Source organism: Protopterus annectens, chromosome 4.part1 (genome assembly GCF_019279795.1).
Source record: "Protopterus annectens isolate FY-2018-M chromosome 4.part1, PAN1.0, whole genome shotgun sequence".
Taxonomy (NCBI): Eukaryota; Metazoa; Chordata; order Ceratodontiformes; family Protopteridae; genus Protopterus; species Protopterus annectens.
The window spans coordinates 646,073,476-646,099,202 of NC_056734.1; the positions used below are offsets into that span (position 1 = coordinate 646,073,476).

General features: G+C 38.2%; 1 protein-coding gene across 2 annotated transcripts in view; it reads right to left on the reverse strand.

Annotated features, from left to right (window-relative positions):
- EPHB1 (EPH receptor B1) overlaps nucleotides 1-25,727 on the reverse strand; it is a 1,597,777-nt gene that overhangs the window by 573,652 nt on the left and 998,398 nt on the right. For both annotated transcript variants that reach the window (XM_044070446.1, XM_044070447.1), the window contains exon 5: nucleotides 12,112-12,447. In XM_044070446.1, the coding sequence (XP_043926381.1) occupies nucleotides 12,112-12,447 (336 nt within the window). The remainder of the gene's footprint in view (nucleotides 1-12,111; nucleotides 12,448-25,727) is intronic.

Genomic DNA, 25,727 nt, shown 5'->3' on the forward strand with positions numbered 1-25,727 from the left:
AGTTCCCATGAGTGGCACTACAAGGATAATTGTTTACAATTTGCTAGGTATAATTTTGCTGTACTATGCTTTCTAACCTCCTTCATAATGTTTAGCATGTCCTCTAGATATCTGTGCTGACTTGGGATTACTGTGAGATCATCCAGGCAGTCGGCCTTAGTATGTTCAAGCTGGGATGTAGTAAGGACCACTTGTTTTTAGATAAGACTTTGAGTCTTCCCATGTCAAACAGGAGAGGCTTCCAGTGCTGCCTCAATCAAAAATTAGCTATGAAGATCTCCTCCTCCTGGACATTTTTCAAGACCCGAAGATCAAGAATATGGGAGAGATGGCATATAGAAACAACCATGACCTGTCTGGGGAGAAGGTATCTGTTATCCCAAGTCCTGGAGTTGCTAACCTTATGCAGAACTGTCTCAGCTGCCTGTTTAAATGAGAAGCCATCAAGTGCCATCAAATGCCTATCTGTGCCACATACCACCCACTTGCTAGAACTAGCATTATGTCGATTTGAAGCATCCATTCATGCTGGCCTACATATGTTCTGCTCAGCTTGTCTGCTATAACACTGTGATCTGAAGAGAGGTAAGTTGCCTTTAGAGATATTCTCCCCTGCAGTGCTATTTTCCAGGCTCGCATGGATATTTGCATAGTTGATAGCAGTGCCCCCCACACCAAACACACACACACTGTGCTGCTTTTCTCTGAAGGGCATCTCCTACTTCATGAGACAATGCTGGTTCCTTCATGAGATTTCTCTGCTGAAAGATAACAGAAGGGCAATAAAGGTTTTCAAGGGAATGTTACTGTTGGCTCCATCTGTTTTCTAAATAATACTGAAGCATTTTTATATGAAGGCATACCCAGGACACCATTAGAATGTATGTAGCCATGGGTGCTAAGAACACCACGTTTTCTCTTGTAGTGATCTTCTTCTTCTAAACGTGTAGACAGAAGAGATCTGAAAGCATCAGCAGGTGGGAGAAGAAGCTATTTTAAGCCATGGCTGATCTCTAATGGAGTTCCTGGTCCTGATGGACTCTGGGCTTCTTCGTGTGTCTAGCATGCCTGTTTCTTTTAAGCATACCTTTCTTTCATTTTCCAATCCTGATGGTTTCTTACCTGTGATTACTGGGTCAGATCTTGCTAGGGAAGTTCCTACTGTACCTAGGCACAAAGTTTTGAAAAATTCAGCATTAACAGATTAGGTAGTTCTACCATTCAACATTTTTATACACTTCCTGTGCATGGATTCCAAAGATGAAATCCTTCTATAAGGGGACATTAAGGATCCCTGACTTTACAATGCATGGAAGGGGAGAAGTCTTCAGCCAGGCATGTCTGCTAATGACTGACTTTGTGAATGCTGCTTTGAAAGATGCATCATAACTGCCCTTCTTGGAGTGCTTGTCCAACTGGCAGGAAATATTACAAAGGCCCAGCAACTCGTTTCATGTTTTTATCTTTAATCCCCTCCACCTTGGTCCTTATGTGCTCCAACAAGGTCTGGTGATAAGGGAACATGTGGGACTGGCAGTTTAAATCCATAAATGCCAGGATAGCAGCCAAGTACACCTTTTCCCAAATCTGTCTGGAAATCTAATAACTTTTTCATTTGGGATGCGATTCCTAGCTGGAACCAAAACTGCACACGTTTCTGGGATACAGGAACAAAAAATCTGGATCAGCTAAAGGATACTCCATATAAATAGTTGTGAGAATCTTTGACCTTGTAGAAACAGTCAGGTTTCACAGGAGTAGGGGCATGGGAGTCAAGTTCCAGAAATACATTTTCAAAGACATCATCCAGGATCTCTAGGAAGATCCTTGGTTCAGGGAGACCTATGAATTATATATTTCTGACTTTCTGAGTACTCCTTGGCATCACACTGACAGGCTGCTTTCAGTTTGGTGACTGTATCTTCAAATGGGAAGTCTTCTTGGAGAGAAACAGAGGACTGTCTATCTTCAGTGTCAGAGTCAAGGTCTTCTGCTGATGGAAATCTGCTCACCAGCCATATAATCTGTGGAGTCAGAATCAACTTCAGGGATTATATGCTTCTCTTTTCTTAAAGGAACTCCTGATAATGATGGCATGTCTGGTTCAGGCCACTAAGATTTCAAATGGGATTTTAAGGTTTCAAACAACTGATCTGTTATGTCTCAGGCAGAAGAGCACATGGGGATGAATTGAGACCCTGCCCAGTCTTGACAATGGCAAGCTGTGCTCTACCTGCCTAGGTTTTGGTGCCTTATGCCTACTATATGCAGGGGAAATGACATTGAGGCCTTGAGTCTTGGATGGGTAACTCAGAACTCAATATCATCTTTGGGAATCTATTCCGATACAAAAATTTTAGGGATCCTACCTTCCCCTTCAGTTATCAAAATGCAGGCCATCATGGCAAAAGAATCTGCGGCTGCTGATGGAGCATCTGAAATTTTAGTCCAGGACAACATGCCAGCTACTTAAAGCATAATCACCTGTAGAGTGGTCATACTGCAGGCCACAGACATAACAGTTTTTATAGTCAGTGGCTCTAGAAGTGCTTCTTCTAGAACAGAATCACTAGACCTTAGAAACCATGAGGTCAATGACATCCTCAGTTTCCTTTGTCTTTTCCCTTTTATCAAATGCTTCTTTTTTAGGAGGTAGGTTCCCAGAGGCCTTGACCAATGCCACATCAGCCCTGAACCCTGCTGATGCCACTTTCTTTTCAGCAAATTCATGGAAAGACCATTGGCAACAACAGATCATTCTTGTGGTAAACAATGCATTGTGGGGACAGAAGTCCACATTGTGCAATGGTCTGAGCTAAAAAAGGCACATTTCGTGACAGTCTTTATGTGGAATTTCTTTGCCAAAAGTCAAACAATTACTAGCTTTTGAAACAGTTACTTCTACACTAGAAAGTATGTCAAACATTCATAATAATTAATAGTCTTGCAAAAATTGGATGTAATCCCCTATGGGATACCAATCTGTCCTCAGAAGATGGAAAAAGTTAATTGCTGTAGTCACTTATTGGTTTTGGTCTATTTAATGATTACTGAAGTTTTAGTGTGTGAGCGTGTGAGTATATCTTTATAAATATGCATCTCTCATGTAGCTATCTTTATATATATATATATATATATATATATATATATATATATATATATATATGTATGTATATATATATATATATATATATATGTATGTATATATATATATATATATATATATATATTATATATAGATATAGATATAAATATATTTCTTTCTAAGGTTTTATATAATTATATCTATCTATTTATATATATATATATATATATATGTATAGAGAGAGAGAGTGACACAGACATAGCTCTATGTATGTATATATGGGTGTATATCAAAACCTCAAACGCTGAAAAGTTCAAATAACAAAATCTCGAACTTGAAAGTTCGAAGACTGAAAATACTGAAGCCGCAGAACATCAAATTCTTTCCCAGGGAAAGAATTTGGTGGGCCGTTTCCGCATCTTCGCTATTTACTCCACTGTGTTGCAATCTCGGAGTTGGTATATTTAAGTAGGGGGGTGTGGGGGGTGAAGCCCACCACATTTGAAATAGTTTATAGTGTTCCTGTGTTTCGCGTTTTGTACTGGAACAGCGATTTATTTCCCTGGGAAAAAAATTGCTGTTCTCAGTCTTCGGAGTTTTCAGCTTTCATGGTTTTGGGTTCGATTTTATGACATTCGAAGTTTTGACAATTTGCTGTTGTGATATAGACCCATATATATATATATATATATATATATATATATATATATATATATATATGTGTGTGGTTTACTATCAAAATGCCGCCATGCAATTGCACGGCTATGAAGTATTCAAACAACATATGTTTGAATACTTCATAGTTCGGCAGGAGCTGACGTTATCATTGCGAATGGACTGTGCATTCGCAATTATAACGTTCGCTTATGTAAGGGGATCGCGGTACAGTGCGGTTAGGGAAATACATCTCTTTCCTCACTGTAGTGCGATCTCGGAGTTGGAATATTAAGTTGGGGGGGTGTGGGGGGTGCAGGGGGGCTTGCCCCCCTGCATAACTGTGAGTGTAGGCTAGTTAGGTAGGGAGTTACGGGATGGGTGGGAGTGCTGTTGATTGTTGGAAATGTCACGAGTGTCATTTTCGACAATTAACACTTGTTTTCGACATTAGGGCCATACAAAAATGTGTACGTTCGGCGAAACAATTCGCAAATAAGTACATATTTTATTTTAAATTTCGACATTATGATAGTAAACCTATATAGATATATATATATATATATATATATACATACATGCATATATATAAATATATGGGGGGGTTCATTCAATACATAGAAAACACAGGTGTTCATGCTGGAAAAGAAGCCAGTTGACTGCAAATCAGCTGATCACACAATATTGTTTTTTTTTTGTTTGTTTTGCTTTTTTTGTTTTTGTTTAATGTGCGAAATCAGAGAACAAAGGTAATCATGGAATTTGCCCTTTCCCCACTATTGTACAGTCTCAAATCTGCTAAACATAATTAGCAGGGGGTATGTAGGGAGGCATGTGGAAAAAGTTATTTTTTGATTAGCAGTTAGTTGAGGTGTACACAGTTATGCTAATTCAGTTGTTTGATATTGCGGGTGCATGACTATCTGTTATATACCCATATATGCATATACATACATATATATATATATATATATATATATATATATATATATATATATATATATGGGTACATTACCTGGGGATTGTCGATCTTGCATGCCTGTCGACCATCTTTCTAGTCAAACAAATTGGGTTGATTAAACAGATGTCAACCAAAGTATCATTTGACAATGTTACCAGGACCCATACACACACACACACACACACATATATATATATATATATATATATATATATATATATATATATAAATAAACACTGTGCACTAGAAGAATCTTAATTATATAAATTCAGACTTCTTTTAGGACTAGTAATTAATACTGAGCTAGTAGAAAGGAAATACAAACTCAGACACTAAGCTCTTCCACCTGAATAAGAGCGAAAGCTTAATCATCTATTCAGTGTCTCAGTTTTTATTTCCTTTCTACTAGCTCAGTATTAATTACTAGTCCTAAAAGAAGTCTGAATTTATATATGTGTATATATATATATATATATATATATATATATATATATATATATATATAGCTAGTATTTATTTAAATCTCATCTCGCCTTGCTGATTAATGAGAGAAATATCTTCCCAGAATAAAAATATACCAGATTTTGTCCTGTTAAACATATAGAAATGGAATACTGTTTATGAGGAAAATGACCTGGCAGTAGCTGAAAAACTAGAAAAAAAGGAGAAAAAAGAAAGAAAGGAGTGCGCCATACAAACTGAGTATCAGCATTAATGAAGGTAAATGGCATAGCCAAAGGTGGTCATTCAGCATTACTAGCAGCTACACTCTCAAGGGTTTTAGTAGCAGTCTATTTCCATCAGTGCGGTTAACATTTTTGATACTATCTAGCCTTTGAAGCAGTCTGGTCTTCCCATCTGTCAAAGGTAACAAACACCCAGGCAGCAAAAAGAAAGTAAAAAAATTAAAATTCCCTGGAAAGAAAGTTCTTATCAGGCTTCTGACTCCCCATCATACTTTCATAGCAAATGTCCAGAGAAAGAAAAGCTATACTACATCCCACATTAATCAATCTTTTCTGCATCCTGGCTACTAAAGGAACACATTTCATGGTGTCAGCATTTGAAGATTTAAACTCACCAACTCTTAAGTAATCAGGCAGCGTGTAACTTCAACAACATCCTGCTCTCATACTCTTTAACAGATAAAAAAGCAATCCTTCGTACCTCTCAAATGGCCAGATTTTTGCAGAATGGACAGATTTTTACTTCTTAATTTTGATCTGTTGCTCATAAAATTTGTGTTTTTTTGGCAAATCATTGAGGATTGAAGTCACTTATTAATGACATACATTTGAGTTTCAGACCTTGTTCCCTTCAGAAAATGCATTAATGTAAAACCTGTTACTCTATCAACTTTCTAAGTTTATAATAGCGCATGTAAAAATTATCCCTATTTTGTGGCCTTTGCCCACGTAATTTTTTGGCTTTGCCCAGAATTCTTGTGCTAAACGGTTGAGAGGTATGTAGTCCTTAGAAGCAGTGATCGGGATCTCATGCTGCTTTGCCCCTTTTAACTCAATGATTCTATTATTGCCAGTTCTATCATTATTCTCCAACATCAGCAGGCTTATCATGATGGATTTAACATAGGTAACAACATCCAACTGCAAAGAGCTAGCCGTCTCTTCTATTAAAGTAACTGTGGTATGCATTAACGCAAGTCTTAGGATGGAAGTCTCAGTATCTTCCAGTTTGAAAAGATGTCTGTTCCCTTTGTCTGTAACCCCCTTTTGAGCTCTTCTGCAGGTAGTCTTTTCCATGTCCCCACTAAAAGCTGAAAGCACTTCCAAAGGACCCAAATGTAAATTTTGATAATGCTGTTTTATATAGATCCTCTTAGAGCTCCATAGCCAATAAAATCCTGCAAAGTAGTCTCCAAAGCTTTAAACTTTGTATTTGTGTATTTTCTGTTAATAAACATAATTAATTATACAGCATGGAAAGAAGCTAGTGGAATACTAAAAAAAATAAAATATATAATCTATGTTTGTGTCAATATAGCCTCTCAGGTAGTTGATGTTAATATTTATAATGGAAAATGCAGTTAAATATAAGCAATACATAATATATTTAAGGAAAAAATAACAAGCATTATTATTTATTTTCCAGAAATGCAAAAAAGAAAGAATGAAAGAAGAAAAAGCATGCAAATGTCAACTATGAGGTAAAAAAAATAAACCACCCCAGTATACCTTGCCTGATACACCTCTTATGACAGACACCTGCCAATAATCCTCATTATGTATGCCAAACAGCACAGCTGACTCCACTAAACCAGACTTAGTACTGGCATTACTCCAAAATCCTGCTGTACTACCATACTCTTCACTGTTTTGGAAAGCGAGCTCAGCTACCCACTGAAGGAACCTCATTGCTGCTGGTTTTATTCAAGAACTCATTCTTCTGATCACTACTCAAAGCTCATGCCCTTATGTAAGGTAAGGATGGTGTTACCCTATGACTTGGTTCTCACTGCACTGTCATATACTCCAGCACAGTGCTACAATGCCTGCACAATGGTCTGCAGTGCACCCATCCACTGGTCAGTTTCTAAATCCATACTTCTTTTTCATCATCTTCCTCAGTGTTAGTGTCTCATGTGAGGCAGAAAACTGTACTATTTTACCAATTCATGGCAGCCTCTGTATCTAAAAATAATTATACTTTCTACCCCTATGGTGTTGTCTGCCACAGAAGGAAAAATCACCATATGCAGAACTTTGGCAAAATATAAATAAATCTCACAGTTAAATGCTTTTCTCAATAAATACAAGAGTGTTATTAGAATAAATATTGGTAACAGTGGTTCTGGAGCACAAAGACAGCACTACAAAACATTATTATCACTACAAGCCTATTAGTTGCCTGAGTCTGCTACAAGAGCTTGCATGCTTATAGCTATACTTGCTCACTGCCAATTTCTCGAAATGACAAGTGCCCTAACTCCCACTAACCCTGTCCTACTTAATTATCTAGTCCTCTTACACCTGACCTATTGAACTGCATAGCCCTACCAGAGCTCTAACACCCCCTCATGCTCCCCAATCCTAACGTCTCCAATTGCTCCCTAAACATAACAATCACACCCCCTTCCTAAACCTAAATATTCCAAATCACTGACTAAACCTAAAACTCTACTTCTGGTCCATAACTCTAAACTTCCCTGATCGTGCTCTAACTCTAAACTTCCCTCCTGATCCTTAAATCTAAAGTCCCTGATCGTTGTCTAACTCTAAATTTTCTACTTAATCCCTAATCCTAAACTCCCCCTACTCACTAACCCTAAAAAGTCCCCATCCCTAAACCTGTTTCCCTCCTAATTGCTGCCTGAAACCCTACCATGCACTCCTACAGTCACCACTCCCTCCCTCTGCTCTAGTGCAGTACTTACCTACCTCCTCCCCCCCTAGTGCAATACTTTCCTTCCTCCCTCCATCCCCTGTAATGCAGTACTTACCTTCCTCCCTCCCTCCCCTATAATGCAGTACTTACCTTCCTCCCTCCCTCCCCTCTAGTGCAGTTCTTACCTTCCTTGAACTTGGGTACAGTTGTGGGAAGAGAGTGGATCTGCCACACCTTGCCTATCATGTGAACACAAAGTTGAGTTCAAGCGTGAACATCTGCCCATGTGAGCTACAACATAACCAAGACCCTAGCTTTGAGACAGTGGTCTGCAAACATGTGAGACTCTGGTGCTTGTAGAGCATCCATTTCACTTCTACACCACTGAAGGTCATGGGAAATGTCAATACATACAGGCTGAAGGGATACTTAAATGCTAATTTTACTAAGCTGAAAGTTATATTGTCACTTTAGTTTTCAGCCAATTCTGTGTCAGGATTTCTTTGTTCCCTAAATATGGTGTTAACTCCTGCCTGACACATCAGTAACAGTTGCATAATTCCTGGTTGTCCCATTTACATTAAAGTTACACCAAATTCATATGAGGTATGCAAGAAAATGTTAATATTTTTATTAAATACTGAACAGAAAATTTCAAAATTTTAACATTTTTATTGACACATTCAACAGAATGTTTTACACATACCATCAGTGAAACCTGGCTGATACCCCTTGCACAGTTTTTGAGACTTCGCTGACATGTTATCAAAAGCTGTATAACACTGCAACACTCACATTTAAAGTTCAACTCCAGATTACTAACTTTGATGAGGTATGCTTGAAAATATTGCCTTTATGGTTTTAATGAACAGTACTCACATGACTAAACTGAAAGTTAAATCATGATACTACGTACAGCTCTGCAAATAGTGCAGCATACACATCTGTACATGTTCAGGATTCACATGATTAGAAAAAATAAACCAAATGAAAATTTTAAAATTGAGAGCATGGCATAATAACTATAACAGGTTGGATGGGAGTTATGGGAGAATTAACTACTTCTTGGACCAAGTCTTATGATTTTTGGGAGTCAGAAGTATGGTTTGGTACAGCATAGATCTTGATAATCCACCTTAATCAAGTACTATGCGTAGGTAGCAAGGAATTCTGTACGCAGTCTGAACAAAAGCAAGTAAAACGAAAATATGTACCCTTCAAATGCAGCATTTTTATCTAGTCAGATCCAACCAAGTATATTGCTCTATAACACTTACCAATATCATAAAAAGAGCCTGGGAATCATTATTAGGCTGATTTCAAGGCTGAGGTATAGAACTGGCAACCTGTAATCTTTTCTAAATCAGCACTTGACGGCTAATAATTACCCTCTAAAGACTCAGAGCCCAAATATCTAGAACTTCATGAAGGAAGCTAAAGTTCCAAATGCTCTATTTGATTTCTGTCTAAAGACTTCCCTTAACATAACCAATAATTCTATCACATCTGTAACAAGACTGAACTCTGTCACAACCCTTTATAAACAGCATTACTGACCAGAAGTACAAGTAATATCATAAAAATTATCATTTTTTTTTCAATCTAGCAGATCACTTTAATTTAACAGAACATACAGTGTCTTGCATGTAGTGTTGATTTTACAACTGAAGCACTGTATGATGGTTTCACCATATTAGTAAGTAATCGAGCCACATGTCATTTCCTTATAAGAGGGATCTTTTGGCTGTGGGCCTGCTTATTTTTCAGTACTACCTCTGCCAGACTGTAGGACAACATCTCATCAGTAACAAATAGACAGTCTGTGAGATACTGCAGAGAATTAAAAGATGACTTGCTCCAGGTCACATAGTAGGCAAATGAGGACTGAGGGAATGAAACCTTTACCAGAAGAATTACAGCTCAAAACCTTAAGCGTCTGAGCCAATGGCTAGACTACTTAAAATATTAATATAGTTAAAGCTCTAATGCAACAGGAATTATAAACCACTCTCCACACAATAAAACCTAACAGCAAAATTACTGAATGAATATCCTTCTGAATAAGACAAGCGCAGGTAATCTTCAACTTCTGTTGAAGTCCAAAGAAAAATGTTACTTAGGATATGCAAACTCCATCAGCACCATTAATAAAATGTTTGATACACTAGAAAGGAAAGATAAAACTTTAAGTACCTTGCAAGGGTACAGACCAAAATGACAGTTGACTGACATGAATAATAAGCAACAATCTAATCTGCATTGGTAGATGGCAGGAAAGAAACTGTCTGGTTATAAGGAATGAATGGTTTGTTAACAGTTAGCCGTTTTGATGTGCAGAACAACATTGTTCTTTTCTTATCCATTTATGTCCTTAAGATAGCTAGAAAAGTTTTCCTTTGCATCCTTAATCTTTTGTCAACTTATTGTCAGCCACCTTTAAAGGAAACTGCATACAGTCTTGAAAAAACATATTAATTGTGTCCTGTGATTGTGTTTAAATCTTACTCTGCTGGTTGAGAACATGCAGATCAACCTCTGAGCATTACAAAAAATCATAGCACCAGCCTTTTACAGGGGACCATTACTGCCACTTGAGCTCCAGCTGCTGGAATTCCATTAACTTGCAGCCACGGACTTGAGTGGCTGTTTCTCCATCTGCCCACCTGGTCAAATAGCTGCTTGAACCCAAATGTGAGTACAGAGACACGACTGCCACAAAGTTTGGATGCTATCAAGGTCTTGCCACAGAAATGGTAAGTGGGGAAGGGAAACAGGGAGGAGGACATTAGGTTTAGGGTGGGGAGGGAGATTGTAGGTTTGGGGAGCAATTGGGAGTTAGCGTATGGTTAGGGTTAGGGAGGGGAGGGGCATTTTAGGCTTAGGGAGTGATTGAAAGTTAGCATAAGGTTAACATTAGGGAAGGGATGGACAGAAATTTTAGGTTTAGGGAGCTCTCAGTGGGGTAGTTAGCTTACTGGCACTGCAAGGCAATCTGAGTGGTGGGAGTCAGGGCACCTGCCAACAAGAGCAAGTGACAGCAGTGAAGTATGTTAAAAGTGATAATGAATCTCAGTATAGGCTTAGTTTAATTATTTAATAAAATATGTACCCATAAACTGGTCTGACATTATGAGGAGCATCAGCAAATCTAGCAGAAGCAAGGGTAAATCTGAGGACTAAAATGATAACGCTATTTCTGAATTACAACTGTTGAGAGGCATGGTTAAGAGGGAGAGGAGAAAGTAGTAGAAGAAAAGTTTATAAGTCTACAGAATGTAGTAAGTTAAATATAAAGATGTTATAAATAAAAAGAGAAAGTCCACAAAATAATAAGGCTTACCCCAAAATAGAAAAATGTAAAAGCATTATTTAAAAGAAAAATATTTAGCTGAAGAGTCAAAAAAAAAAAAAAAAACACTGAGCAAAAGATAATGCTGTTTTTGTCTCAGTAATGAAAATGGAATGATTGAAAGAACAAAACAAGCAGATGTCATGGCATATAAAAGTGAACAGTGGAATAAAACCAGCTAGTGAGAAGAAAATCATGTTAGCGTGACTGTCCTTCTCCCTCAACTTATCAAAGAGGCAATTCAAAATGAATTTAAGAAGTTTGAATCACCACATGAACATACTTATTACTGTGAAGCTGAGAATATAACTGCAATTATTCTGTGTGAGTGCTCCTGCAGTTTGTCTTTAATGGAATACACACTGTTACTTGGAACTATAAATCTTTCTAACCTGAGACCCGAAATTCTGCCTCAGTTTTCTCTACAGTCAACTCATTTCTTAAATTCATTACCTTCACACCTCAAATAACAGAAGATGCCCCACTCATGTCTAATGGCAGTCAATGCTTATCATTCTTATTAAAACATATACCATTAAATTCAAATACCATAATGTCCCCACTTATAAACACAGTAAACCCTTATGAACATGTGCATCTATCCAAAAACAGACTGCTATTCAGAACGGTATTCATACAGACATCCCTTGCTGTTTCAGTGGTATGCCATACTTCTGCAATTGACACTTTATAAAACAATGAACTAGAGAAACTTACCAGCCTGATTTGTGGTGATGTTGACAGAGACATGTTGGGGTGTATAGGGGCTCTTGTTTGACACTCCATTCACAGCCTGAATCTCAAAGGTGTATGGCGTATGAGCCCAGAGGTTGCTTATAAATACTCTAGATTCAGTAAGTCCATGCTGTCGGGGAACAAACTCCACATTTTCATCACAGCGTGAGCACAGTTTGCGGTCAGCGCGGCACTTTTTGCAGACAATGTTGTACATTACATCATCTCGTCCACCTGATTCCCGTGGTGGATGCCATTCTAGGATAACTACAGTCTTGTTCACAATAGATATTACATTTCTGGGCCCAGAAGGAACACCTGCAAAAAGAATAAAGAAAGAAAAAATATCATAACAAATACACTCCAAGAAAAACTGGGATAACTGTACCAATAGTACAGTATGCTTTAAATGGCATTCACTACATATTCACTACTTTATTAGAAAAGCTCACCAGACTCTGCTACACTTTGCTGTGAAGGAACGGTTAGTTTGCTTTTAATTTGTTGTATTTTGTATTACTTTGTTGCCTTTTTATATTTTGAATACTGTGATTTGTTTTCTTTACCTTGTGTTTTACTTGTATTCTGCTTTTAACTGCATATTAAAACTTCAAAAGAGACCACAGCTCTGTCTCTTGTGAGTCAGGCAGAAATTAGACCCGATCAATTAAGGACTCATACATAAGATAGAAGAAGTCACTTAAGGTTAATCATTTGTGAACTGAGGGGATGGAGCTAGGAACTAGACCTTCTACTTAAGGGGTAAAATATAACATTTCAGAGCTTTATTAGAAAAGCTCAACAGAACTTACTACACTTTTCTGTGAGTAAAAGTTAGTTTGCTTTTTGTTTGCTGTATTTCGTATTACTTCATTGCTTTTTTATATTTTGAATACTGTGATTTTTTTTCTTTAACTTGTGTTTTACTTGTATTCTGCTTTTAACTGCATATTAAAAAATCAAAAGAGACCACAGATCGGTCTCTTGTGAGTCAGGCAGAAATTTTTCCCCACCCACCCGCTTACTTTCGTGTTCTTAAATACCACTGTCTTTCTAGTTGCCTGCCTCTTATGTTAATTTGACCATATATCTCATTTCCTCTCTGCTTTCACTGGCTTGTATGAGTAAGTACAAATTTATCATTTTGTGAAATCACTCCCCTTCAACTATTTAAATTTATTGGCCATCCTACTGTATTCCATAGTACCAGAATACAAAAGTGCCCACCCCCTTTCAATCTATCTTGCTGTTTTAAAAATAGTGACTCTCCACTAAAACTTAACTTTTTAGACAGGTAAAACTAAGTTACCTACTTTCACATCTAATTTATCTAATGCACACTGCAGTGTTTAGGATAAACCATTTTTTTTTCATCTTACCTTTAAGTATCCCTGAGACTAGCATTTGCTCTAATACCTGCTGGAAAGCACTAGGAAGCCTTAAACTGATACAAGCACTCAGCTCTCCTTGTTAATAAGATGAAATTAATCGTAGGCACTAAACAACCTATAACTGCAAAGTACCTTGCTAAGGCAAGGGAAAACAGCTCCTGTACTTTACAAAAAAAGTACCAAACCAGGCATGTCCAAGGGTCAGCTTCCAGTGATTTCTCCTGTCCACCTGGTTAATCTGGGCATACTGGGGCAATGCAGCAATTGCCTCATGTACACAGACAACCTTCTCCTCCTACCACCCAACACTACAACCTGTGAGAGATGCACTTACATAGCCAAACTGGAAGCAAAACTCTCTCCACCCAAGATTGTGCTACACAGTCAAGAGGAGAAGGTTAACACCTGCACTACACCTCAAGCAACACATTGCCCTTCTAAACCCACATCACCAACACCAACACATAGCAGCATTAAATCCACATATGCAGAGGCCCTTAACTGTAACCTGCCTAAACAACAAGGTCCTCCGAAGCTGAAATGCAAACACCAATCACAACCAATGTGTCACATAGCTAACAACACCAGTGTGCCACCCAGCAACAGCCCCTAAGGCAAGACAACGTACCTAACACTTTAGTCATAGGTAACTCTATAGTCAGGCACACTGATGTCCCACTCACCAGACTGAACAAGGAGAAAATTACAGTCAACTGCCGGTCGGGTGCCAGGATCCACCACATAACACATGCACTCAAGTCACTCCACAACAAGTACAAATATGACTCTGTCATTGTCCATGTTGGAGTGAATGACTTGAGACATTCCTCCCTGGACTACATGAAAAGAGACATGGAAGAGCTCTGGGATCATGTGGCCCAGGCAGGTATGACCCTAGTCCTGAGTAGCATCCTGCCTTCACCCAGAATGATACCACAATATAAGGACAAAATTATTGACTTCAACAATTGACTAAGCTTCTGGTGTCATTCAAAGGGGATCCAGTATCTGTCTGCCTGGGATGACATGATCAACAGACCACGATGCTTTGCCTGGCATGGTCTGCACCTGTCGTTCCTGGGATTCAGGTTACTGGCTAAGGCTCTTGCCACCACCCCTATAGTGCCTTTTTTAGGCAAAGTTCAAAGGACAAAACCACCACTGTAACCGGTACAAGTATGCAAATTCTGAAGGTAATGCTACTCAATGCAAGAAGTCTAAACCTCACAATGCACTCCCCCGAGGCACTCCTAAAAATGGGGAACATCGATATCTGTGCAGTAACTGAGACCTGGTTCAAGGCTCCAGAAAGCACCCCTACAATACCAGGCTACAACTCTTACCACACTTTTTGGCCACCAAACCAGGACCAAAACACTAAAGGTGGAGGAGTATCCATATTTACCAAGGATATTCACACCACCAGGCTAGTTGCCCAACACTATGCATCTGAAATTCTCCAGGTGCAGCTAACACTAGGTAAGAAAGACTGCAATCCAAATTTTTGCTTGCTACAGATCCCCCACTAATACCCAAGATTCTCACTACACCTTTCTAAACATACTGGAAAATATTAAGATACAACTAAACACCCTAATACTGGGTGATTTCGACTACCCTGCCATTAACTGGGAAAACTACTCATGTACCAACACCTTTGCCCAGTGGTTCTTGGAATTCATAAATTCCAATCCCCTGGATCAACTAATCCATAGTCCCACCAGGGGCTCCAATATCCTAGACCTGGTCATGACCAACATGGGAAATTGATGCTCCACACCTATGGTCACTCTCTCGTTGGTCAGGTCTGACCATAAGCTAATCACCCTTAACATTCACATCCCACCCACAACCCCAATAAGGAAACCTCCATAAAAAACTTCTCCAAAGCCAGCTTCATGCTACTCAAGTCAGAAGTGACAAACTTCATGACACACATGCAGAAGGGAACTGAAAGTTCAACTGCTGAATCCTACACTGAGGCACTGTATGAGCACATCCACTCATGCATGAATCGTGCCATCCCAAACAGAACCAAGATGCTCTCCTCCAAAAAAGGAAGCCAATCTGGTGGTCCCCTGACATAAACAAACTTTACAACAAAAGGAAGAAACTGTTGCAGAAAAGAGGAAAATCCTATGATGCAAAAAAACTCCCTTACCAGCCTCATTAAGAAGCTGAGATCCCTCATAAAATCCTCCAAAGCTAGTTATGAAAATAAAATTGCCAAAGATTCCAAAGACAACCACAAGGCATTCTATAACTATGTCAAGAATCTAAATGGCAATGCGCAGATCTGCTCTGAGCTACAACAGAATGGCATTAAATATACTGATCCCAAGGATATTGCCAATATCCTGGCAGATCAATTCAATGCCAACTTCACCCCCTTTCACCCCCTAAATGGCCCATCTCAATACCGGAAGATTGCCAAATTCTGGTAATAACGGCCATACAGGTAAAAACGCTCTCTCCAAAGCTAAGAATACAGCATCCATGGGACCAGATGACATCCCGGGCTGTGTGTTACATGAACTACAAAATGAACTGGCACCTCACCTAAGTGTCATGTTGAATCATAGCCTCACCTCAGGCTTCATGCCCACTGAGTGGTGCACAGCTACAGTTATCCCACTCCACAAGGGGGGATCCACCCTGGATCCCAGGAACTACCGCCCCATCAGTCTGACAAGCCTGATCTGCAAGGCCATGGAACGTATTATCATGGAATTTATAAACAAAGACATTGGCAACTTTCAAACACCGTACCCCACAACCTTCAAGCACTGGACCCCACCCAGTTTGGGTTCGTGAATGGCCAATCTTGTCTCCTGAACCTGATTGAATTCTTCGAATCAGTCTCCAGAGCCGTGGATAAGGGCAAGGCAATCCACACAGCCTATCTGGATCTCACCAAGGCCTTTGACACCTCACTCTGGAATCATAGATAGACTTACTAAGCTGGGCATTAATGCCTACATCACTCGATGGGTTGCCAACTGGCTTACTGACAGAACCCACACTGTAAAAGTAGCTGACTCCAAATCCAGCTCCAGACATGTGACAAGTGGAGTACCTCAGGGTTCAGTCCTGGGACCGCTCTTGTTTGGCATTTACTTCTCAGAAGTACAGGCCAACACTAAGGGACTCTGGCTAACAAAGTTCGCAGATGACTGCAAACTGGGAGCCATTATTGAATCACCAAATGATGTGGATACTCTACAAAAGGGCCTTACAGAAAAACTGCTTGGTGCCAGAGCAATGGGCTCAAGCTAAATGCCAAGAAATGTATAGTTATTCCCTTTGGGAGAAAACATGTACCCGTGAATTACCACATAGGTGGAAGTACACTAAACACCAAAAGTGTGATAAGAGACTTAGGGACACAGGTGGACAGTGGTCTCACCTTCGATAATCACATCACCACAAAAGTCAGGAAATCCTTCTATGGGGCATACCTCATCACTAAGGGCTTTCCATCCAGAAAAAAGGAGGTCATTGTCCCACTGTACTCATCCCTCATTAGACCCATTATAGAATAAAATGCCCCGTTTGGTATGTACCTCTCAAGACATCTGCAGCAATTGGAAAGGCCGCAGAAATACCTCACTAAAAGAATCACAGGCCTAAAGCAGATGCCCTATGCTGATCGTCTTAAAAAACTCCAGCTATACCCTGTCGCATATCGTCTACTCAGAGGCGATCTCTGCTTAATATACAATTCCATGTCAAACCCAGAGCTGTTGGACATGCTACACTTAAAGAAATCCCAATCCCTCAGAGCCACATGCTCCAGGGATCTAAACCTTGTCATCACAATAAACAAAACATGCTGGAGGGCTAGGTTCGTGACCCAGAGACTCCCCAGACTCTGGAATAGACTGCCCATACATGTCAAGCAGAGTGCCTCTTTGACCCTCTTTAAAAGGAACCTTGATGACTGGATGGGAGAAAGGAAATTCACCCCTGGGATCACATCAGTCGCCCTGCCAGACAGGGGTCCAGGGAAGTAAATAGTGTGGGAAGAAATAGCCAGGGAATTGTTATGGCTAGGCATGTATAGGCCCTAGGGCCGATAGCCTAGTACCAACCTATAAAACTATGAACCTATTCACTGATGGTGAGGCCGCAGCAGGATTAAGATAACCTGGAGCAAATTTACATGTTGTACATATGCATATGATTTCAATGATCTCTACTTGGAGAGTAGATTTCTCTTTAGAAGAGAAAGTCCTTTAGTCATGCCTGAAACTAAACACTTTGATAAGTAGTTAGTAACAAAACCCCACTGTCTTTTCTCCCTATCAATGACGGCATGGTAGCAAAGCTCATTGACAAATTTATGAATGCCCATTTACTCAGCCAGGCTGGTTTCAAAGAGAGTTAGAGAGCAACTCTGTTGTAAAACGAAGGCTTATTCTTCTGGAAGGGAATGTTAAAGGAGGTACATCTATCCTAACAACTGGTGTTGTTAATATTGCAATGAAGGTTTAATTCCTTAGAGTAACTATTTTCAATACTTTTGTTTTTTTGAAGGTGTAACAGCTGAAGCAGGCTTGAGTTTTTTTAAGCATGGGTCACTATTTATGGGCCTATAAGAGAAAACATAATTGACCAGCTTTTTAGTTACTCTTTGTAACTTAAGGAACTCAAACCTGATACTTCCTTGATCAGAAATCATTGTTGCTTTCTACATTCAGCAATAGGTTTGGATAGTTACATGCCAAAGGTGGGAAATATATTGTAGTACTGTTATGAGGGTCTATATTATATGCTCGAAGTTTTAAAAGTTTGACGGACATATGCTCGATACCATATGAGTGAAGTTTTAAAACATCGAACATATAATAAAAAGTAAACCAAAACAAAAACAACCCACCTGAACGCTCTGAGTAAGGAGGGTAAGCCCCCCTGCACCCCCAACGTGGGGGGGGGGGGCTGCACTCCCCACACCCCCTGTTATTTAAATATACCAACTCCGAGATTGCACTATAGTGAAGTAAAGGGAAATATTCCCTATGGCGATCTCCATTGAAATGCTCGACCTTTCAAAAGTCTGCTCATATGGTGTCGACCATATGAGACTCGAACTTTTGAAAGTTCGAGCTTCTGATATAGACCCTGTTATGATCAGGGAAGAGGAAAGGAGGACAATCATTCCCTTCTATGAGGAGGACGTTCCTTTAATAATTAATTGGGCAATGTAGAACAATTTTCAAATAACAATGACAATTCGCTCCCTACAAATGTGCCAAGGGCCCTAATAACAATATCAAACCATGGGGGGTATTACTTATGAGCTAGGTGCAGGGGTACTCCAGGTGGCCAAGTAATACTATACAACACTGGTTTATTGACCTTGAGCCCATGGTTATGGCAGCAGGTACTGGTGCATTTTAGGCCCAATGCCATGATTTTGGTGTTAGTAGGAGAGTTAAGGACACAACTGAGTTTACAGTCTTCACTAGCCTTATTAGCTGTAAACCCTTGCTGTCAGTTTAGACAACAGAGAATAAGGAAAATGATAATCTCAAAGTTGTCTGCAGTACAAGATCTCGATTACCCAACTGGACATGTTAAACCAGGAAAGAGAAAAGGCAGAAAGGCAAATTATTCACTGTGCCTACAAAATAAGCCAGCATTTGCTGCAGCCACCAGTCTTTCTTTTTCTGATTTTTTACCATCTCCTACTTGTGACTCTCACCTCCAGGTTGTAAACCATTAACAGTGTAAATGCAGCTGCGGCTTTATACCACATATTCAAAGCCACTTCCTACAACAGGTTACATACAACATTAGATAACAAACATAAGAAAGTTACTACAACTGACTAAAGAGAAGCAAAGAGCTGCCCTTAACTATTTGGGAACTAATGTTTTACAAATATAAGTAAAAACTTGTTCCTTACAAGGAATACAAATACAGCTTGACTTTCTTACTGCCCCTCTAACCCACATATATATCTCTTGCCTAGCAATAACAATCACATTGCCCTTCACCTTGAAACTTGTGTACATCAGACCACTGCCACATATTCCAAAACTAACCAGTAGCAGTCATATCCGACCAATCTCAATACTGTCCACACTAGGCAAAATCCTAAACAAACTTATCAGTGAGCAGCTTGTAACCTGCCTCCAAACCTACTACTTACTCTGTAATAAACATCATGGATTCTGGCTAGGGAGAAATACTCTGACCCTTCTTTAGACTAATCGGTCACATTCTCTGCATTATGGATAAAGCACACTTAAAAGGTGTAGATTTCATTGATCTATCTTGGGCTTCTAAAGTGGTCAAACACACCTTCCTATTAACTCAGTTAGTTACTTGACACTGGAATCAGTAAGCAGGCAGCTTGAGTATTCCAAGATTTTCTCACCTACAGAACATTCCAAGCAAAAAATAATTCTTCTCTCTGCCTGTCTGCCCACACATACTTTGATGTCCTGCAAGGTTCTGTGTTGGTCCATCTGCAAATTCTCTATTTTCATAAAGAGCTTCCTACTTGATCAATATCAGCTTCAACTCTTACTATACAGTGATGACATGCTGATTTACAGATCTAGATCAAATCACCTAGACATGCAAAAGTAACTACAATTTGATGTTCTGCATCTAAGCAGCTGACTCACAACTCAGCAACTCTTACTAAATCTACATATCTGAATATACAAAGATATAGGTAATCTCCAAACACTTGACCCTACTCAGTTTGGATTTATCTAAGGGAGATCATGGCTGTTAAACTTGGTGGACTTCATCAAGACAGTCTGTCCTTTGCCAAATCACTATCTACCACTGTCCTTTGCCACATCACTATCTACCACTCTCCTTTGCCACATCACATCACTATCTACCACTGTCCTTTTGACATATCACTATTAAACAGTCTTTCTGTTATCTCACCATATACTATGGTCATTTTCATATCCCAAACAGAATATTATTTCCAAGTCAAAGCAAAATCAATAACTAACGTCTCTGCTTCATTGACCCCTAGTGTAGTCTTGTATGTGATCTTACCACAAGGTGGCCTATTGTACCACTCCTCTACCTATGGAATTCCTGACATTTCATCATCAAGTACTGTTCTCTCTCCATTTTGAATAATACATATTTTGTCTCTAACAGAAACATAAGCAGTCTGTTCTGTGTCACTCCATATCTTATGTCTTCAACAGCTATACAAAACTTTTGACATACATGCTTCAACCATGGCTTTACCTCCTACCTTACCACAGGTTACAGACAGCTTACTGTTTTTCCACTCACAATGCTTTTCCTGCAGCCCTATATTTGATAAGCCAAATGTCTGCATTAGCAGAGAGGTACATGTATGGTTACAAAACAGGAAGTCAGAGAATTTAGTAATAGTATTTTGTGATAAGGGGAGTATAGGAAATACAAAAAAAAAATTAGACATTTCTGAAACACAGAGCGGTCTCATGTAGGTAGCATATTCAGCAGTTCTAAGTCCTCAGATTGTTGCTTTGGATAGTGAAGTGTTTGAGGTGCATAACAGAATTAACAAGCTAAAATAAGTTGTTAAAAATGTATCTATTAAATTGTATTTTGGATTGTAGGAAGATGTGAACATTTTTTGGCAAGAATTCAACCTGATTTGGTACAGAAAGGCTGCACAACAAAATGGAAACTACGAATTCTAAAATTATTTTCAATGAGTTTTCTGAAGCAAACTTATTTGGCAAGAAGGTGACTTCTATGGTTGAAAAGATAGGCTTGTTGGAATGAAGACTACGGATGACAGGGGAAAGGGTGGGACAGGAGAAGTACACAGCAGTGGCAGGAGAATAATTCTGAGGTAGGCCTGAGTGGCTGTACAGAAACAGAGATTAATGGGAAGGAAAGACCCTGGGGTTATACTAACAAGGGAAATAGACTGTCTGGAGTGTGGAAAAAAATTCACTGTTAGCTAACTCTGTATCAGGTATATCTGAATAAGATATGGCAGGTGATCTGAAAGAAAGTGGTTAAAATATTGAACTTTCCAGAGCTACTGATGAATATAAGTACACATGAGTTAAATATGAGAATGTATATGTTATGCAAAAAAAACAGAAGAGCTGAGTAGAGCATATAGGGAAACATGACACATTCTGTCACTTTCTGATATATTTCTGGCAGCGAAGGTTAGGAAAGAGAGGGATTAATACATGGTTGGAAGAACGGTGACTGGAAGATAATGTGGGGAAGCTGCAAACTAACTCACATGGTGAGAGACTATATTTAAATATTGAGGGGAGGACATTTTTGAAAAGTAGTACTTGGCAGTATGCCAATATATCACTGTGGTTAAACTTTATAAAGAATGTAGTGGAAAGGAGAAGTAACACAACAGAGATGAGAATACATTCAGATAGAAACAAATGTCAAAAGAGATATGAGGCTAATGCAAAGCTCAGCAAATAAATTAAATCTGCTTACAGACTTTGCTGCAACTACTCGGACACGGGAGTCACAAAAAATATATGGAAATATGATTACTTGTGGTTATAAAGTAGACAGCAGAGAAATAATTAGCAAAGGGGAGTAGCATTTTGCTTTTAAGATGGTGTACATAATATGGCAGTATATAAAGATTTGGAGAGAAGAACTGATAATAAACTAGAAACATTATGAAATGAATACATGATAGAAAAGAATGGATAGATTGGCAGTGGATTATAGATCATATACTGGACAGATGATCAAAAATGGATCAAAATGTCTGAACAGGCAGTGAAGCAGACATATAATGTTCATGACAGGCTTCATTTTATTTTTGTTAAAATGGGAATGCATTGCATACATGATATTAGGGTAAAAAAGGAAGCATTTTGAGTAAAATTATACAATGACCCCCCCATTAATATTCCAAAACGTGCACACTGATTGGCCAGTGTACCTGTTGTAAATCCCAAAATATACCAACAGAAAAAGGTCCAGTCGCCCAGACTTTTTTCCGTTGGTATAAAGTGTCCAAACCATTTTTTTTTTAACAAATAAAAAAAAAAAAAAGGAGCAATGAAGACTTTCTTTTCTCCATTGCTTCCGTTTCAAAACATTGATGTCCTGGGTATGTGTAGGATGCAAGTCCCATACGCATGCTCAGTACATCAAATCAAGGAAGCAGTGTACCACAACTAGTGGAAGAACAGTAATCTGCTGTTATACAAAGACATTATTTCAGCAAAGTAAGTATTTCTTTTCTTAAATAATGTCATTGCATAATTAATAACTGACTCCGTGGTTGTGGTATACTGAAATCTACCCAAGGTTGGCTTTATTTAATCACTGGGTCTTTGCCTTATGATTAAACCACACCAACCGTAGGTAAATCTTCAATATACCACACCATGTCGTTGGTTATTGCTTAAATAAATAGTACTACACCTTAAAAAAGCATAGAAAAGTATGAAAGACAGAATATAAAAGCTTATTTAAGGTTAATGAAAAAGTTAAAAGATTAAAATCACACATTTATATTTCTGTTATTTCCTAATAAATTTTATTTATTTGCCTTTGATTCCTTCTAACTAGATTTAAAATGGCTGACTTTTTTTTTTTTCTTAATCGATAAAAATAAACAAGTTTCCAAAATGTCTTTGAGCTTCCCATAGTAAGGAACAGGTCATTATCTGAATGCAGGTAGAAAGAACATATTTTCACAATCACAATAATGTCTTCAAATCTTACATGTTCATACAAGAAATGATTTCAAGCATTATCAACTCTTATTTATACACAAATGAGTATGTTCTGAAACAGGATGGCTGCATCTTTGTTAACTAATTACCATTACCTCCTTTTACTATAATTTGTATTTGTTACAATCTTGCTGTATTTTTAATGATTGTCTATTGTCAGTCTTTACATACATTGACACTTTTTGTGGTTAAGCTAAACGTTGCTGGCATACTGGCAATGCTCCATGTTGGTGTGCCTGGAACAGCCAATAATGATTTAGGGTCATAACCCACAATGAGATGCGAAGGTCGTGGAATATGGTAAGGTACAACAGCAAGTAGAAATTATATGGAACAGTGTAAATCTGAGTGGTTTCTTGAAGGATCATAGAGGACACTGCAGGGAATAATCTACAAGAAGTTCCATATTCTCAGGAAGTTGATCATAAGGCATAAGGGGAATTAAAACCTTGATAAATGCAATAACATAAGAAAACGAGGATTGAAAGGTAATAAACAATTCAACACTTGTTTCATTCAATAAGGCAAACAGCAGAAGGCAAAACATCTTTAAATAAATAAGCAGGATTCTAGTAAAATGTGGAATCACTACATTATAGGTACTGTATCACATATATATGAATACCTGACAAAAAGGTCAAGTTGGAAAACAGATGGTGATTACAGAATTTCTACTAGGTAACCTAGTATAAAGGAAAAATCCAGCTATGACAAAAAAAGAGAGCACTGCCTGTTACTGTCAAAACTTATCTGTACCTGCACTATCGTAAACTGTGCAAGCTATAAACAGCATGCGCTTAATACTGCCTAAGATGTCAGATGTCTTGTCGAAATATCTCCTGCTTCTATGTAAAACTTTGCAACAGCATGCATGTATGTGGATGTCGATATTGGATCTCACCCGTAGTGTCAAACTATAGAGTCTTGTGGAAGGAATAAGGAAACCGTTGATGGTATGAATGAAGTGACCACAGTTAACAAATGCAAAACAGCAGATTTGTTGTGTATGTTTGTGCATAATTAAAAGGCACTTTGTAAGCTTAATGTGCTATGGGAATAAAGGTGCAGGTAAAAGTTGAACAAGTGATAAAGATGGGATTTCATGACATCTTTTCAAAAAAATGTAGATAAAATTATGTATGGTTGCTGTCAGCTTTAATTAACAAAAAGAGTCCCAAAAGCAGAACAAGTGCTTGAAATATATTGGAATTCTAAGAGATTAGTTAGCACAAAGTCCAAGTACGTGTCTGTTCTCTTAGGAAAGAGTTTGTTGATTGCCTTAAGAAGAAAAATGGAACTGCCATAGCATTAAAAATTTGTTTTTAAACACGTTCTCCTTACAACAAAAATATGTATCAAACAGTTTCCAAACAATAATGTTTTAACACATTTAATACATTTTAGGAATCAGCAGTCTTTTCTGTGTTGCAAAGGACTCAAGGTTTGCAGGCAGTCAGAACTGCACAGTATTATTAGAACACATACTTGGTTGTCTTAAAAAGCAGACTTGTCCAAAATAAATCAGTAAAATGATTAATCACGAGTGGGTTATTGTTTGCTGTAGCAGGATAATTACAGTGACTGAATTTTAAAACTGTATTATTAAAAGATCATAAAGACTTGGGCTCAGACCTGAGACATTAGCTGTTTTATTCTGCACATTCAAAAGATGGTTTTGTAAGAACATTTGAAGTGTGTCACAGTGTAGACCTTCACACTACATTTTGTTTAAAGATTAAATAAATCTATATAACTAAAATTGATTAATTACAGTGAGTTGTACTTTGCTGCAGTTAGATCAAAGTGGAGCTTTATTCTGAAGGTTATCAGATGGCCCTATCCAGTTAAAGTTAACAAAGTAAATAAATCATTATGAATCATTTCTTGCAACACAAAAAGCTACCAGGGACTAGAATGGTAATAATTTAAGGAAATAAGTTGTAGACCTAAATTTGTTTTCATTCTGATGTAGCCTGTCACAGAAATATTAACTACATGTGGTCTACATTCAGGGCTGGTATCTTTTTATACAGAGACTCACATTTGCAACTCTGGTATCCTTTCAAATCTAAAATGCACAGCATAACTTCATAGGCTTAAACAAAATATCATTAAAACTAAAATTCATTAAATTGGTATAATAATTTTGAAAGTAAACTACAAAACAGGTATTTTTAAATGTGTTGTCTAATAAATTCTATATTCCAAATGCTATAGTTAATGCTAAATCTTTTCAAAATTAACATAAGGGCAGCTGAAATCAAAATAACAACATGTATGTCAGTAATAATATGCTGAATAATAAAGTGTTAAGATATGCATAAAAAAACTTGCATTCCATCTATCCATACCCCCACAATTTTTCCAGTTTTGCTCATGGGATCAGGGTGTCACACAAAAAATGGACATTGTTTGCAGCGCATGCTCAAACCTCCAGGTAAAAAACTTCCAATACAAGACAAAAATTGCTTGAATATCTAACAATTAAATACAGGTT